The sequence below is a fragment of the Medicago sativa genome, chromosome 2, assembly GCF_051527215.1.
Source record: "Medicago sativa cultivar Bolivia chromosome 2, Bolivia_mono, whole genome shotgun sequence".
Lineage (NCBI taxonomy): Eukaryota > Viridiplantae > Streptophyta > Magnoliopsida > Fabales > Fabaceae > Medicago > Medicago sativa.
Window position 1 is genome coordinate 26,402,561 of NC_140750.1, and position 18,218 is coordinate 26,420,778.

Consider the following 18,218-nt stretch of genomic DNA (forward strand, 5'->3'; position numbering starts at 1 on the left):
AAACTCTGAATAGTCCTCTCCGTCTGACCATCAGTCTGGGGATGATACGCGGAACTCAACCTCAACTTAGTTCCCAAAGCATCTTGCAAACTCTCCCAAAACTTAGAAGTAAACCTCGGATCCCGATCCGACACAATACTAGAAGGAACACCGTGCAATCTAACAATCTGCTCAATGTAGACCTCAGCCAACTTAGCCACAGGCATACCGGTCTTAATAGGAATAAAATGTGCCGACATCGTCAACCGATCAACAATCACCCAAATCGAATCAAAACCCTTAACAGTCTTCGGCAACGCTCCAACAAAGTCCATTGATATACTATCCCACTTCCACTCTGGCACAAACAACGGTTGCATCAAACCTGACGGCTTCTGATGTTCAATCTTAGACTTCTGACACACCAAACAAGCATACACAAACTCTGCGATCTCTTTCTTCATTCCAGGCCACCAAAACAACCTCTTCAGATCCTGATACATCTTAGTCGCTCCTGGATGAATACTCAAACTACTTCTGCGACCTTCTTCCAAAATCTGCCTCTTAAGCTCAAGAACTCTCGGTACACAAACACGATCACGAAACATCAAAACACCGTTCTCACCCAATCTGAAGTCCCCACCTTTACCTTGATTAACCAACACTACTCGATCTACAAGTTCCAAATCTTCCTTCTGACCGTCCTTAATCTCTTCCAAAATATTACTTGTCAACTTCAACATCCCCAACCTCACACCATCCGGTGTCAATTCACTAACCAAACTCAAATCTCGGAACTGCTCAATCAACTCCAACTCTTTTACCATCAAAGCAGACATATGCAACGACTTCCTACTCAAAGCATCAGCAACAACATTGGCCTTTCCAGGATGATAGCTCAACTGGAAATCAAAATCCTTAAGATACTCCATCCATCTCCTCTGCCTCATATTCAACTCCTTCTGGTCAAACAAATACTTCAAACTCTTATGATCACTGAACACTTCAAACTTAGAACCATACAGATAATGCCTCCAAATTTTCAACACATACACAACGGCCGCCAATTCCAAATCATGAGTCGGATAATTCTTCTCATGCACTTTCAACTGCCTTGAAGCATAAGCCACCACCTGACGATTCTGCATAAGCACACCACCAAGACCCATCTTAGAAGCATCACAATACACAACAAAAGATTCCTTCGGATTCGGCAAAATCAACACTGGAGCTGAAGTCAACCTCTTCTTCAACTCTTGGAAACTCTTCTCACACTTAGCGTCCCAAACATAAGCTTGTCCTTTCCGAGTCAACTGCGTCAATGGCAACGCCAACTTAGAGAATCCTTCAATGAACCTCCGATAATAACCTGCCAATCCAAGAAAGCTTCTAACTTCAAAAACAAACTTAGGTGATTCCCATTGCAACACTGCATCAACCTTCGACGGATCCACCGCAATGCCACCTTTAGAAATCACATGACCAAGGAAACTCACTTCCCGCAACCAAAACTCACACTTTGACAACTTAGCAAACAACTTATTCTCCTTCAAAACTCCCAACACCATCCTCAAATGCTCGGCATGCTCTTCTTCAGACTTAGAATACACCAAAATGTCATCGATAAACACCACCACAAAACGATCCAGAAAAGGATGAAATATTCTATTCATATATTCCATGAAGACACCTGGCGCATTAGATACTCCAAATGGCATCACAGAATACTCATAGTGCCCATACCTCGTTCTGAACGCAGTTTTGGATATATCTTCCGCCTTCACTCTAATCTGATGATATCCTGATCTCAAATCAATTTTGCTGAACACTTTCGCACCAACCAACTGATCCATCAAGTCATCAATCCTCGGAAGCGGATATCGATTCTTGATTGTCACCTTGTTCAACTGCCGATAATCCACACACAACTTCATGCTTCCATCTTTCTTCTTAACCAACAACACAGGAGCTCCCCACGGCGAAACACTTGGCCTGATAAACTGTTTCTCCAACAACTCTTCCAACTGCTTCTTCAACTCTCCCAACTCTGATGCAGACATCCGATACGGCGCAATCGAAATAGGACTCGTTCCAGGCACCAAATCAATTGCAAACTCAACTTCCCTCTCCGGCGGTAACTCGTTAATGTCGTCCGGAAAAACTTCTGGAAACTCTTGCACTACCGGCAAATCACCAACTCCTTTCTCACTACTCTCCTTCAAGGAAGCAAACATCATGAATACACAAGCTTCACCATCCAAAGACTTCTTCACTTGCTCCGCGGTCAAGAACCTTCTACCTTCCTCAGCTACCTGTTTACGTTGGATTTTCGTAAACAACCGCTGGTTTACAAATGGTAACTTGCAAGATCAACCAGTAAATCTTAGGACATATTGTGTTTGTTCTTGTTGTTAGAAATTCTGTATCTCTGGTGTCGAAAATATAAGAAATATGATAAAAACAATCGAATTCAATCCACTTGAACTCAATCGAACTTAATAAAGTAAAGTGCAAGAACACTTAAAGAAAAAAAGGTAAATTGTATTGATTAAACAAAAGTTGGTACACAGATTCATACATTGCAACTTGTGACTCGTTTCTCGCTTCCATACGGATACTTTGAGTGTAAGTTTGTATGATGGAATTGTGACCCGTTTTTCCTATGAAAAACTACTATTTATACTAAGTCTAGAAATAACTACACTTCTTTGAAATTCAAACTACAACTGCCACAAGTCGACAGTTTTGCTTATTTGAAAACAAACTTAAAATACAAACTGACTTAAAGAATAACTGTTGATAACCACCTTCGAAAACTGCTCTGTCGAAGTCTTCTACCATCTTCGAACCTAAATTTGCTTTCAATACAACACTCTGTTCGAATCTTCTTTAAATCTAGGTCAACTATACTCTGACCACATTTATTACAGCTAGTAAAATATATTGGCTAACAAATTGCCCCCCAGAAACGCCATTTTCGATTTCACCGAAGAAGAAAAAGACGTTTTTGAAAAAAAAAATAACTAACATTCTCCATCGAAATGAATGATGTCAGTATTTAATTCAAAACTAATTCAAATTTCCTTTAAATACTGACCCCACAATCTTAGTTAGTGGGCCACGTTCTCTAATATTGGAAAAGACGCCATTTTTAATGGTAAAACTGTCAAAATAAGATCTTGACATGTGTCATGATCAAAGGTCCATATAAAAACAAACTCACCTTTACTCTTCCCACTTTTCACCATTTCATTTTCACTTTCACTGTTCCTCTTCTCCGCCAAAATTCTCTCAAAGAAAAAGCTTCGAATTTTCTGCAACTCCTATCTTTAAACACGAAATCTTCACTATTCATCAACTTCTCACCAAAACATTGAAACAATGACAAACGCAGCAGGAACTTCTCATGTGAATCGCGAAGAACCCATTGATTTCACTGAAGAAATAGCCAAATGCTGCTCCTGCTTTTGTGAACGAACCAGAGATCAATGAAGCTGAAAAAGCTATCTGGAAAACCCAGGTAATCATCCCTTGTACTGATACTCCACATGCATTCTTAGGCCCCATTTCTCTAGAACCTGAAACTCCAGAAATTAACTCTCTTTTTCCATGTATTGAAACTCAACCTCCTTTAATTTTCACAAAAGGTCCTTTTGACCTAAGTTTTGTAAAATCCAAAATTAGGACTGAACCAAAACCTTCTCCAGAATACATTGCTTGGTTAGACAAAGTTCAAAAACAAAAGGGACAATTCTGGAAGGAGAAAGGGATTTTTGATCTCATCCAAATATCTCGATATGGTCCAAAATACCATAATGAATTGATATTTGCTGCTTTACATTTTTGGAACCCATCGAACAACAGCCTTCACTTGAAATGTGGAATGCTCACTCCTACCCTTTTAGATGTGGCCGGCCTTACTAGCTTAAAACCAACTGGATACACCTTTAATCCAGATGTTACCACCTCTCAATACTCAGTAAATTTCGATAGCCCTGCCTATGGTTTGTTTATAGCTAACAACCATGATACCAAATGTGCTGAAGTATCTGCAGATGAACATGTAGCTTTCTTGACCTACTGGTTATCTATGCATGTTTTTTGCTCAAGGTCAGTACAAGTCCCTAAGAAATTCATGTGTCTAGCTAATCAGTTACATGAAGGAACAGATATCTGTTTAAGCAAACTGATTCTAGGTTCTTTGTATGAAACCCTTAACCATACAACTAATAATCTTAGAGATTATCCCCGAACTGGTGGGAATTTAGTTGTATCAGGACCCATATGGTTGTTCCAACTATGGCTTTTAGCCATTTTTGGATCAAAACTTGCTTCGATCCTACCTTCCTCTTACACATCAGCATACTCAGAAAGGACCACTGAAGGTATAGGCTTAGCTATGTTTCACCCTGATGGGAACAAATCTTCGCAACAACTTTTTGAGAATGCTTACAAAACCTTGCTTGATTGTCCCATTTTCACCCCTATAATGGCACCATTTACCACTAGGAAATATGGACCTAACTGGTTCAAAGAGGATTTTCCCACTACTTCGAAAACAGCCAACAAAACAGAAATCAATGCTATATGGGAAGCTTATTTGACCCCTACCTATCTATCTAGCAGACTTACACCTGGTAGCCCTTATGGAGTATATGGTTACCAACCTAACCATGTAGCTAGACAGTTTGGTATGGTTCAATCGAAACCTAGCTCTTTGTTCAAAAGTATAAGTGAATGGAAAATTCCTCTGATCGAACCTGTGTGGAAATCCATAATTCAAGCCAAGAGAACAACTGTGTTCGAGCCTACATATTTCTCAACATCATTTGCATGCTCTGAAACATTCTTTCGATGGTGGCGAAATTATTACATACGCCAATCCAATCGAGGGAATCCTGATGAATTGCTGCCTCAACTGACCAGTACTTTTCACACTTTGCAGAACAAAGACAAGAAGACTAGAGGTACGCACATTAAAGAAATTCAGCAATTTCAAAGATATTATCAAACAGCATATAACCCTTTACATCCAAGGAGGACAGTATATTATGCTGCTCAGACCTTGAGAGACAAAATTCGAGAAAAAATTCCAGAAACAATTTTTCCCCCTGGAACACCCAATAAATATCTTTATGTTTTAGAAAAGAAAATGAGACTAACAAAATTTCCATCTTGTAATCTTGCTTTGGCCTTTAGGCCACCATACCCAAAATGGTTACTTTATAATTTCAAAATCCCACAGAATAATTTAGTAACCTATGCTAAATGCAATTTATATCAATATAGTGGTGAACTTGGCTATGAATTATCCCAAGTTCGAATCGAAACTCCCAGTATCATGGGTATGATTTTTTCCTTTACTAAAATATATTAATACTATTTTTAGAAAAAATAGTACTTATCTGTATAATCACATATTTCAGCTTTGCCTTTAACTCCAGGAGAAACAAAGCTCGATGATGCCAGCACCCAGAACACTTCAAAAAGCAAGTCCTCAGGTTACAAAGTTAAGTAACCATTGGCCATCGGAATAACTGTTCCCAAACTAAAGAAGTTGAATCGAAGAAATCTGAGGCTGCATCGAAGGAACCTCCTAAATCAAAGGAACCCAAAGTGAAAACAACTTCATCGAAAAGACCTACTAGATCGAAGAACAAGAAAGAACAAGCAACTGTCGATCTCTCTGATGATGATGACGAGGTGGAGATAACTAAAGAACAGATCGAAGCTTCCAAAGTAACACTTCCCAAAGTCAATACTGAAGGAAGAAGGAAAAGAAAACAAGAACAAATATCACTTGTCCAAGAAAAGGAAGTCGAAGTGGAAGCTTCTGAAGGTTCTCCCACCATCTCACCATCTAAACCATTCAAACGTCTTCGAAAGAATTCTCACTCTAGTGCTCATTCACATGTTGGTGATAATGGTTCGAAGGTATTTTATCAAAACCATATTTTATACGAAATATTTCTAAGTGTCTTGTTTTAAGCATTTATCTTATTCTTTTTAGGGTATCGAACAAGAACAAGCTAATCCATCACAACATGGGCAAGACCTTCCTTCTTCGAAGACCACTTCACCAATTGCTGAAGACAAAGAAGATGAGCATGATGATGCTAGCAGTCCAGAAGGTCTTAAAGTGAATCTTTCTCAACAACAACAAACAGAAACACCCACTGATGACTTGGTAAATGATGAATCACTCAACAATGATCAATCTTATTCTGCACCCACCCTTGGAGATAATGTATCAAACTTTGCTACTGAAGATACAAAAATCACTACTCGACAAGATGCTCCTGGTGATGCAGAGATGATTGCTCAACAAGATACTCCTATGATCGATCTGGAAGAAATCGATCGATTGGCCAAAGATGATCCTTTCAACGCTTTTGCCTTGATAGCTAAGAGTAATACTCTTTTCTCAACTAGCACTGGCCAAACTTCTGATTCATCCTAGGGAAATCCCTCTGAGACTTCAAAGAACAACTTGCTAGCATAATTTCAAAAGAAGATCATCGAAGCCAACTTGCTAGAGTTGATTGAAAAGGATGCTGGAGCTCTTGCTGAAATCAGGAGTTTATTTGAAAAGCTTGGTGCTCTCCCAACTGGTTGGAAATTTTGAAACCTGTTTAACTATCTTGAACCAATGTTGGAGAGTGCTAATCAAAACTTCCAGAAGAGGAAAACTGATCAAGCTCAAATGGAAGAGAAGAAAGCGTATCATGATCAAATTGTGATCGAACTGTCATCCTTCCAAGAGAAATTTAAAACTCTTCAGCAAGAAAGAAACAATGCGAAGCAGCAAGTGGTTGACATCGATGCCAAGATTAAAGAGCTGGAAGCTCAGAAAGCTGAAATTTTGGCTAAGGATGAAGCCAGAAATCAAGAAGCCAATGAAGCTGTTAACAAATTCAAGCTCTCCAAGGAACTAGAGTCTATCATTGCTCAACTTGCAAGTGACAACCATGCTCTCGATACTCAACTGGCTGAATACAAGAGCCAAATCGAGAAACTCATCTCATCATTTGAGATTTAGTTCTGTTTCTATTTTATTCTCTAAGACTTTTATTTTATTTCAGCCTTATCGAATATCTTGGTCTGTAATGTCTTTATAACAATTTATGGACCATTTTCTGTTTCGAATGACAATTTCTTTTCAATCATCGAAATTCCTTTCTTATTTTCTTATATCGAATTCAAATTTTATTTAAATCCAAATAAGATTGGAACAATTTCCAAGACATTTTAATGATGAGGAAACAAAAAAGTAACTTTTTTGTTTAACCCAACAAGTTAAACTTGTCTAGGAAGTTGAAAAGAAATAAAACAAATAAATGACCTTTTAACACAGATTAATCCTTTTAAAAGAAAACCTTTAAAACTTCCCTCAGATTACAAAGTTAAGTAACCATTGGCCATCAGAATAACTGTTCCCACGTGTCATCATCTTCAAAGCAAGAAGAACCGTCTGATTGAATCACTTCTTTCAACTTCCCTCCCCTATAAATATGATTTTCCTTTTATAAAAATCACTCTTTTCTTTGTTTCGTCTGAAAAATCCTTCTAACTCAAAGCTTTCTTTCCCAAATCATCATGACCACCATTGATAATCTGAGTGATGATCTTTTAGTCAAGATTGCTGCAAAGATTGCTGCTCAAAGCAGGAAAGATCTTTTCGCCTTTCGCCATACCAGTAGCAGGCATTGGCGTGTCAGTGAGGATTCTGAAGTTTCTAGGGCTTTTGGAAATGATGTCCTCTACTTCCTTTACGACCCCAATGAATGGTACAACAATGCTATGGTGGCTCATTCTAAGTTTGCTTTTAAACTTAGACTCTGGAATCATGGCAACGCCATGTTCTGTATTCTTCGAAGCACTCAACACATGTTGGATGCTAATCCAAACATTGAAGAAATGAAACGCCTCCTCACTACTGCTATCAACGCCACTGGCTCTCTGAGTGCAAGGTACTACCGTCTTCTCATCAATGCACTCTCCATGCCTATGCCAGAAAACATCCTCGAAGACTTCGAAGATCTTGCATGGACACATCGATTGGCAGAATTTCGAAGCGACATTTTGGGAGGGACTTCAACTTATCGATTTTGCTGTCCTTGGTGGAATAGGCCCATGCCTATTTGGCTTACTAGGCGTCGTTTTTGCAACAACTACCACAACTGTGCAGGAGATGGGAGAATTGGAGGCTGGTATGCACTTCTACCTGGGCCAGATCATGAATACTACTTGGTCAATGCTTGCTTCAGGTGTCGTCTCGATACGGAAATTCGCTGGTTTCTCGATCGTTTTGGGATTGTAACTGAATGGTGAAAACCATCTTTAAATGCTTTTTAGTCTTTAAGTATTTTATGTTTTCTTTTGTAATGGTTTTTCCATTTTAAGCATTTCGATGTAACCTGCCCATCAGTTGGCATTTTTAAATTAATGCCAAGTTTTTATTTCGAATCAAATTACTCTTGTGTAATTTTAATTTCTTGTAACATCGGTTTATATTTTTTCAAATATTTACCGTTTATGCGTAGAATTCTCTGATCTTCTTGTAGTTCTTCGATCTCATACGCATTATTCGAAAAAACTCTTAGAATTTTCCATGGTCCTTCCCAACTAGGAGACCATTTTCCTAAACATCGATCCTTTTTGTCCATAGGCAAGATAACTTTCCAAACTAAGTCCCCTTGCAGGAATAATTTCGATTTAACTCTTTTGTTATAGGCTTTTGCTATTCTTTCTTTTTGCTTTGTAAGCACTTCTAAAGCCATTAATCTTTCTTCATCAATATCTACTAATTCATCCAACATCATATCCAAATATTGATTTGTTGGAATTTCGATTTGTCTTTGAATTCGAGTAGATTGAAGTAAGATTTCTGTTGGCAATACAACATCATGGCCAAATGTTAATCGAAAAGGAGTAGTATTTATAGATTCTTTAGGAGAAGTTCGAGCTGCCCATAAAGCTTCATAAAGAAACTCATGCCATTCTTTGGGTTTTTTCTTTTGGCTAGCTTTTCTTTTGATTATAGTAATCAAATTCTTATTTGCTGCTTCTACCTGACCATTTGCCTGAGCATAATATGGTGTTGAAGTCAACAATTTATATCCTATTTCTTCAGCAAATTTTACCATCTTTCGACCAGTAAATACAGATCCTTGATCTGTAGTAATAGTTTCTGGTATGCCAAATCTATAAATAATAAATTTTTGAATGAAGTTTATAACTTCATCTTGAGTAACATCTTTTAGTGGAACAGCTTCTATCCATTTAGTGAAATAATCTATTCCAACCAAAATATATTTGTAGCCTTTGGATGACTTAGGTTTGATTTCCCCAATTACATCTAAAGCCAATCCTCTGAATGGCCAAGGTTTCACTATTGAATGTAATTCACTAGCTGGTACTTTTTGAATTCCAGCATGTTCTTGACATTCTTCACAACCTTTAGCAAAATTTATGCAATCTTTTAACATGGTTGGCCAATAAACACCTTGTTGAAACAAAAGCCATTTTATTTTATGGCCTGCTTGATGTGTACCACAAGCACCACTATGAGTATTCGATACAGCCAAATATGCTTCTGCTTCACTAAGGCATTTAAGTAAAACTCCTTCTGGAGTCTTTTTAAATAATTCATTGCCTATTATCACATAACTCAAGGCTCTATATTTGACTTTTCTACAAGTTGTGCCATCTGGATTTTCCAAAAAATTGACTATGGGTTTTCGCCAATCATTATCATCCAAATTGTTAATGACCAAAATTTCAGAAAATTTTGCACTCTGAAGGTATCCTTGAGATGCTTCCATGCCCCCAAGTTTTGGTCTTAACAATTTGTTAGGCATAATGTCTATCGAATTACGCTTTGTTTTAATTTCAATAACCTCTTGCTCTTGTTCCTTCGAAAGTTTGTATCCAGAAGCTAATTGAGCTAAATCATTAGCTTCTTGATTTTCTGCTCTAGGAACATGTTGAACTTCAATTTGAACAAAATGTTTAAGTAATGCATTAACTATAGTGTAATACATTATCAAAGTTTCTTTGAGGCATTTATATTCTTTTGTTATTTGCTTTATTACTAATTCAGAATCACCTCTAATAATTAAACATTTTGCCCCCAGTTCGAGCAAAATCTCTAAACCATTTATTAAGGCTTCATATTCTGCCTCATTATTCGAACAATATTGGCTAATTCGAAATTTATATTTGATTACTTCATTTGTTGGTGAAACAATAACTATACCTATTCCAGAACCATTTTTATGACTAGACCCGTCGAAATACAATGTCCATGGAAATGTTTCGATGCCCCCAGTCACAGGTTCTTCAATGGAATGATCAGCAATAAAATCAGCCACTATTTGGCCTTTCACAGTTTTCAAAGATTGATAAGTTAAAGAATATTCTGTGAGTGCCAAAGCCCATTTACCAACTCTACTATGCAGAATAGGTTTAGATAACATGTGCTTAATAATATCGAAATGGGAATAAACATTAACATCAAAAGGTCTTATATAATGCTTAAGTTTCACACATGAGAAATACAAACAAAGACATAATTTTTCACTAGGATGATATCTTGTTTCAACATCACTTAAAACTCTACTAAGATAATAAATGGCTCTTTCTACACCATTTTCATCCTCTTGTGCTAACATACTCCCTATAGTTCTTTCAGATGATGCTATATATAACTTCATCTTTTTGTCTTTCAACAAAGGTGAAAGAATAGGAGGATTAGATAAATATGACTTTATGTCTTCAAATGCCTTTTGGTGTTCAGGCTCCCATCTAAAAATTTCCTCTTTCTTTAATCGAAGTAATGACGAGAATGCTTGTGCTCTGCCACTTAGATTAGATATAAATCTTCTGAGGAAATTTATTTTGCCTAATAAAGACTGCAACTCTTTTTTTGTAGAGGGTGCTTTAGCCTCCATTATAGCTTTAGTCTTATTTTGATTGATTTCGATGCCCTTTTTATGGACAACAAATCCTAAAAAATCACCTGCACAAACACCAAACGCACATTTTAATGGATTCATTTTTAATCCATATTGTCTCATCCTTTCGAATGATAAACGTAAATGTTCTAAGTGTTTGTTTTCAGAAGATGATTTCACAACAATATCATCAATGTAAATTTGCATAAAATCTTCAATTAAATCATGAAACATTGAATTCATTGCTCTTTGATATGTAGCACCAGCATTTTTAAGACCAAATGGCATTACTATCCACTCATAACATCCTAATGCCCCTGGGCATCGAAATGCTGTTTTAGAAACATCTTCTTCAGCAATAAATATTTGATTATAACCTGAATAACCATCAAGCATACTCAAATATTCGAAACCTGCTGCAGAATCTACCAACATTTCTGCTACTGGCATAGGATATTCATCTTTAGGAGTAGCGAGATTTAAATCTCTAAAATCAATACAAACTCTTATACTTCCATTTTTCTTTTTAACAGGAACTACATTAGCTAACCAATCAACATACCTTGCAGGTCTGATGAAGCCACATTTGAGGAGTCTTTCGATCTCTTCTTTTATTTTTGGTAGAATCTCTGGTGCAAACCTTCTTGGAATTTGCTTCACTGGTTTCTTGTCTGTCTTGATTGGCAATTGCAACTCTACAACCTTTCTACTCAAACCAGGCATTTCATGATAATCCCAAGCAAAGCAATCCTTGTAATTTTTCAAAAGCGCCACAATTCGATCTCTGAAGCTCTTAGGAATCTTTGAACTTATGTATGTTGGTCTTTTTACAGAACCATCTCCTATATCCACTTCTTCAAGAGGATCTTGGGCCTTCATTTTTATTGTAGATTCCATTGGATCTTCTTCAAAACCCAAAGGTTCATCATCGTAAATACAGTCTAATTTTTGATCATCAACGAGGTCATCAGAATTATTTTCTACTGAAGTATCGAAGACCTCTTCTTCTTTGGCTGTTTCAGCCAAATCGAAGTTTTTCTCGGCTACATAAGCCGTAATCTTTTCCCATATGCTGGGCTCAACCATTGATCAATTATTGATATCCCACCCAGTTGGTGAGATTCCATTTGCTGAATATCCTTGGTCATCAGTAACCCTCTTGTACGAAGTACTTCTTGTCTTCAGCAAATCTGTTTCCTTTACAGGTATCTTCTCATGGCAATCTTCATTGTTCACCACTACGAAGTCATCGTCGAATGCAGTTTTCCAACGAAAACCCCATTCTGGTGCAAGTTTTACAAAGAATTTTTCTTCTTTAGTCATAGAACTTGATGCATCATTTTCCATGAATGGTGCAATATATTGAAGCTGTTTGTCAAAGTTCTTTTTGTTGATATCTTGATTATCAACTTCAGCTTTGAAATAATAACTCTGATCAGCCTCAATATTCTCTACCAAACCATCTTTCCTCCAAATCACAATCCTTTGATGCATTGTAGAAGGAACTGCACCTACAGCATGGATCCATTCCCTCCCTAATAATGCATTGAAATTGGCTTTAGAAGGAACTACCAAAAACACAGTTGCTCTGGTTATGCTTCCTACTACCAATTCTAGTTCGATAGCACCAAGAGATTGTCCAGTAGATCCCTCATAATTAGTTAGCACTACATTATGTGGTTTCAAATCACATTCATAAATACCAAGTTTCCTTAGAAAAGATTGTGGTAGGAGATTAACAGTAGCACCACCATCTACTAACACTTTGTTAATTCCAACACCATTTAATTTAGCTTGAATAAACAAAGGCTTTAAATGAAGCTTCATGCTATCATCAGGTTTTTCGAACACTGCATGTTGATCTTCGATGCAGCCATTGTTCATAACATAATAACACAGAGGCCTATGACGAGCCATTTCCTCAGTGAAATCACATTCATCATCATGATTGGCCTTCGAAGATACATCATATGCATATTCAATTGGTAGTACAGAAACCACACATATAATGTCAAGACTTGGTTCAGAATCTGAAAAAGTAGAAGTTAGAATATCATCATCCCCTTTGGGGATGTTTAAAGCAGAAGATAATGGAGGGAAAATTCTTTCAGTAGCTGGTTTTTTAACCATTTCGAAAACTATTGGTTGTTTTCCCTTACTTTTGTCATCATTAGTGACATCTTTCAAAACTCCTTCCTTTTTCTGGCGTTGAAAACGGCGCCATTGAGTTCTAGTCATAGGATTCTTACCTTTATAGTTATTTTTGTAAGCATACTTGTTAGGATTAGAACTCTCTGGTTGGTCTGGAACTTTGACAGCTCTTTTTACCCATTTTGTTGGTGGTGCTGGAGGCGCAGAATGACCAGTTTTCTTGCCCCCAGAGAAAACCCAAGTATCAATAGGAGACTTCGATGAAGGAACGAACGTCTTCTTATGGTTCTTCACTTGATACTTCTCTGAAGTTTTCATCTTGTAAGGAACGCCTCTTTTGTTAAAGCCAAATTTAGAACGGTTCTCGAACCACCCTCCTTTATGTTTTGTTTGAGGTTGATATCCTTCAACTGATTTCGCAGCTTCTTTATCGAACACTGCACTGCATCGAGGACAAAGCATAGCATTGGTGTTAGATATTTTACATCGGTTTAAAAAATCAACCAAATCTTCTTCAGCCTTTGGATATGCTTTCTCCATTTCCTTGGCCAATTGATCTTCAGTAACCACTGGCTCTTCAATTTGATGGTCCTCAGTAACCATTTCTGCATCAATATTCTCTGAAATTTCCACCATATTGATAGAAATACCAGCAAACATGGATTCTGCCACATTGGCAGAAACATCAGCAAACATGGACTCTGCCTTTTTCATAGGATCTCCATCCACTTGCTGTTTTGATTTCTCTCCAAATTTCAGTCTCCCTTCATCAAGAGCTTTTTGTACAGAATCCCTGAAACGAGTACATCGAGATAGGTTATGACCTAAAAAACCATGGAATTTACAAAATCCTCTTTTCTTCCTTTGTTCCAAAGGAGGCAACTTCATATTAGGTGGCACTAATATTATTCCATCATTAACTAAAAGATCAAAAATTTCTTCACTTTTAGTAATATCAAAAGTATAAGTTTTAGAAGGATATTTGTCACTCTTGGGATCTTCAGGATTTTTTCCATTGGATGGCCTCAACATTTTACAAGCATATGGAGGTCCATCTTTTAATTCTGCTAGGTTTATATCATTGTCTTCAACGATATCTAAACCCCAATCGAATTCGGGTTCACTATCTCCTGTTTCTATATAGGCAATTTTTTCCTTTTTAGGAAATTTGTTATGAGTTCTAGTTTTTTCAGCTTTAAGTCTTTCAACTTGTCGAACTCTGTCTGCCAATTGGGCCATGTCTCTTAAGTACTGGGTATCTAATTTCTTTCGAACAGAATAATCGAGGCCACCAGCAGCCATTTCGACCAATTCATATTCTGGGACAGAAGTAAAACATCTAGCCTTAAGGAGACGAAACCTATTGAGATAATCATCGATTGACTCATGACTTTTACGTCGAACACTGGCCAATTCTTTCAAACTAATCTTAGATTGACCCATGTAAAATTGTTCATGAAAGGCTTTTTCTAATTGGTTCCAACTATAAATTGAATGAGGAGGTAAAGTTGTAAACCAAGTAAAAGCATTTTTTGTCAAAGAACTTGGGAAATATTTCATTCTCAAATTTTCATTTTCTGCAATATTTCCCGCTTCCATGAGAAACCTAGCAATGTGTTCGACAGTAGATTCATTAGTTTCTCCAGCAAATTTGGTAAACTTTGGAATTTTCCAATTTCTAGGCAATTCAGCGTCTAAAACATACTCAGACAAAGGAGACACAAAATTTGGTCTATGTAAACCCATATTAAAACCATTTTGGGCTAACAAAGCCTCGACAATACCCGCTATATTATTCTGACCATCGAAATTGTTTCGACGGGCTTGTAAAACCACTTGATCGGCATCTTGGTTTCTATTAACCAAAATGGGTTGTCTTTCAGGTTCTGCCTGAACTTGTGGTTGTACTACTTGTGGTTGGACAATATTTTCATGATTTCGAACCACTGGTTCATCAGCAATTATTTCAATTGCCCTCAAATTTCGATTTTGAGGCAATTGGGTATTTTGGATTGGTGGAGCGCCAAAGAAATTAGCAATTCTTTCCATTTGATCAGACAACCTTTGATAACTAGTGCTGGTGTCTCGAATTAAAGGATTTATGACAGTACCAATTTGTTGGGTCATCATATTAACCATATCATGATTAGTTTCTTCCATAGTTTGCCTAATGGCAGCCATAGAAGCATTGGTTAAATTTTGTTGGGGACTTCTATATGTGGTAGATACCCCAGGACCAAAAAGTTGTGGTAATGAAACATTTAAATTTTCTGAAAACATATTACCACTAGTTTGTAAGCCTTGCATCAATGATGATGGCATACCATATGGCATTGATCTATGATCCCAAACTCCTTGAATAGAAGTATTATTTGGATAATCATGGGAAGTTTGGGTAACCATCGAAGGCATGGCTTGAGAAATTACTGTGGCCATCGAAGGCATGGCCTGAGACGATGTTTGAGTGGCTGTATTACTAGTTGGAACAGCCTGTGATGTTCTAACATTCCCTGGGGATGGAACATCATCTTCAACCGTCACTTGATCCACATCTTCATTTGAAGATGTTGGATTTGTTTTCTTTTGGTTGTTAGCGCGTGTCATATTAAAAAGCAATTTCTTGTTTCTTAATTGCATACACAACAAAACAAACCAGAATTAAAAGAAACTCTAACAAAAACTATAAACAAAAAGCACAAACGGTCCCACTGGGCGTGCCAATTTGTTTACGTTGGATTTTCGTAAACAACCGCTGGTTTACAAATGGTAACTTGCAAGATCAACCAGTAAATCTTAGGACATATTGTGTTTGTTCTTGTTGTTAGAAATTCTGTATCTCTGGTGTCGAAAATATAAGAAATATGATAAAAACAATCGAATTCAATCCACTTGAACTCAATCGAACTTAATAAAGTAAAGTGCAAGAACACTTAAAGAAAAAAAGGTAAATTGTATTGATTAAACAAAAGTTGGTACACAGATTCATACATTGCAACTTGTGACTCGTTTCTCGCTTCCATACGGATACTTTGAGTGTAAGTTTGTATGATGGAATTGTGACCCGTTTTTCCTATGAAAAACTACTATTTATACTAAGTCTAGAAATAACTACACTTCTTTGAAATTCAAACTACAACTGCCACAAGTCGACAGTTTTGCTTATTTGAAAACAAACTTAAAATACAAACTGACTTAAAGAATAACTGTTGATAACCACCTTCGAAAACTGCTCTGTCGAAGTCTTCTACCATCTTCGAACCTAAATTTGCTTTCAATACAACACTCTGTTCGAATCTTCTTTAAATCTAGGTCAACTATACTTTGACCACATTTATTACAGCTAGTAAAATATATTGGCTAACACTACCGTCTTAGAAAACGTTACACTCTTGGTCAAACAATTAATGTTAACACCAAAAGTCAACATCCAATCCATACCAAAAATAACGTCCATATGCTTCAACGGAAGACACACAAGATCCAACTCAAAATCAACATTGCCAAAACTAACAGGACACTTAGCACACACTAAAGAAGTAGTCACCGATCCACTAGCTGGGGTATCGATAACCATCCCTCGAGACAACGGAGTCACAACCAAACCCGAACGCTCAACACAACTAGCCGCGATAAAAGAATGAGTAGCACCAGTATCAATAATTGCAATCAAAGGAGTACTATTGATAAAACACATACCTCGGATGAGATTATCCGGATGCTCCACCTCTTCCGCATTCAATGCAAACACCTTGCCCGCAGCCTTCTTCGGTTTGGTACACTTGGTGCTGATATGCCCCTTCTCACCACAATTGTAGCAAGTGATCTCCTTCTCCACAAAAGTACAATCATAAGCCTTGTGACCCGCCTTTCCACACTTGTAACAACTATCACCCTTCTTGCAATCATTAGCAAAATGACCCAAAGTGCCACACTTGAAGCACCTCACCTTAGCAACATTCACCTTAGAACCTCCACCACCTTCTCTCTTCTTGCCTTTGTCTTTGTTATACGGCTTCCCAAATCCATGCCCCTTTCCTTTCTTCTCATTCTGAGCCTTGTAGTGATTAACCTTAGCTCTTCCAGCATCATCAAACATGCGACACTTATGCACCAAAGTGTCAAAATCACGAATCTCCTGAACACACATATACTGGTAGATGTCGGGCCTCAAGCCGCTCTCGAACTTCACACACTTGGAAACCATAGCATCCTCCGCATTGATGTACGGACAAAACCTCGAAAGTTCCTCAAACTTTGCCGCATACTCAGCCACCGAACGGTTCTCTTGCTTCAAGTTCAAGAATTCTACTTCCTTCTTAGTCCTCAAATCCTCAGGAAAGTACTTCCTCAAAAACTCAGTCTTGAACCTAGCCCAAGTCACAGCTCCACCAGCCTCAAGCCTCCCCTTAGCATTGGTCCACCAATACTCAGCTTCTTCTGCAAGCATATGAGTAGCCATCCTGACCTTCTGGTCCTCACTAGTCACCATAGCACGAAAGATCCTCTCCATGGCTTGCATCCATGTCTGAGCTCCATCCGGGTCATACCTACCCTTGAACGTCGGCGGACTGTTTCGCAAGAAACGATCAAGCCTTCGCTCCTCAGCCTCTCCAGGATCACGATGACCAACCGCCGCCTGCTCGTTAGCCTGAGCCATCGAGGCCAAAGCCTGCGCAATCGCTCCATCATCTCTACCACCAGCCATCTTACTTCTACACAAAACCAACCAACAGATAAGAACAACAGCACAACAACACAAGAACAAGTACCGAAGGTAACTCATTACCATTCGCATACTAACAGGGCAATTCAACAAACACTAATCTACTAGTCTAGACAAGACTGACCACGGCTCTGATACCAACTTGTAACACCCTATTTCTATTAAGCGGTAAAACGCGCGAATACATCAGAAATATTCTAGAAATAGATGCTACGTCTCAAAACAAACCCAACAATATCATGCATATATATAATATCTCAACGATCACAGCGGAATTCAAATCATAAACTTCAACATATTCATGCCATGGTCAATAAATCCTCAAATGAAAATACTTCAAATCCGACAAGTGGACAATAACAACAACATAGCAACAGAATCCAAAACAACAAATAGACGCTAAGCCTAAT

At 37.7% G+C, this 18,218-nt stretch overlaps 2 protein-coding genes across 2 annotated transcripts; one reads left to right on the top strand and one right to left on the bottom strand.

The window, feature by feature from the left end:
- Positions 1 to 1,786: 1,786 nt before the first annotated feature.
- Positions 1,787 to 17,715, bottom strand: LOC146945848 (uncharacterized). Its single transcript, XM_085748104.1, has 3 exons — positions 16,453 to 17,715; positions 1,906 to 2,291; positions 1,787 to 1,823 (listed from the first exon to the last, which is right to left on the bottom strand). Exons 1-3 carry the CDS (start codon positions 17,602 to 17,604, stop codon positions 1,787 to 1,789), a joined length of 1,575 nt encoding a protein of 524 aa, XP_085604230.1. The 5' UTR covers positions 17,605 to 17,715.
- LOC146945849 (uncharacterized) lies at positions 4,115 to 6,439 on the top strand. The gene is made up of 4 exons (XM_085747689.1): positions 4,115 to 4,364; positions 5,406 to 5,488; positions 5,587 to 5,913; positions 5,990 to 6,439. Exons 1-4 carry the CDS (start codon positions 4,115 to 4,117, stop codon positions 6,437 to 6,439), a joined length of 1,110 nt encoding a protein of 369 aa, XP_085603815.1.
- Positions 17,716 to 18,218: the final 503 nt, after the last annotated feature.

What these genes read in the sequence shown, in the direction of transcription:
- LOC146945848 (XM_085748104.1), bottom strand. Translation starts at nt 17,604, where the DNA reads ATGCAAGCCATGGAGAGGATCTTTCGTGCTATGGTGACTAGTGAGGAC. An exon ending in GTGTAACGTTTTCTAAGACG is followed by an intron (nt 2,292 to 16,452) that starts GTAGTGTTAGCC and finishes CAACGTAAACAG; the next exon opens with GTAGCTGAGGAAGGTAGAAG. An exon ending in AAAGATGGAAGCATGAAGTT is followed by an intron (nt 1,824 to 1,905) that starts GTGTGTGGATTA and finishes TTGATGGATCAG; the next exon opens with TTGGTTGGTGCGAAAGTGTT.
- LOC146945849 (XM_085747689.1), top strand. Translation starts at nt 4,115, where the DNA reads ATGTGTCTAGCTAATCAGTTACATGAAGGAACAGATATCTGTTTAAGC. An exon ending in CTCAGAAAGGACCACTGAAG is followed by an intron (nt 4,365 to 5,405) that starts GTATAGGCTTAG and finishes CACATATTTCAG; the next exon opens with CTTTGCCTTTAACTCCAGGA. An exon ending in GCAAGTCCTCAGGTTACAAA is followed by an intron (nt 5,489 to 5,586) that starts GTTAAGTAACCA and finishes CCTAAATCAAAG; the next exon opens with GAACCCAAAGTGAAAACAAC.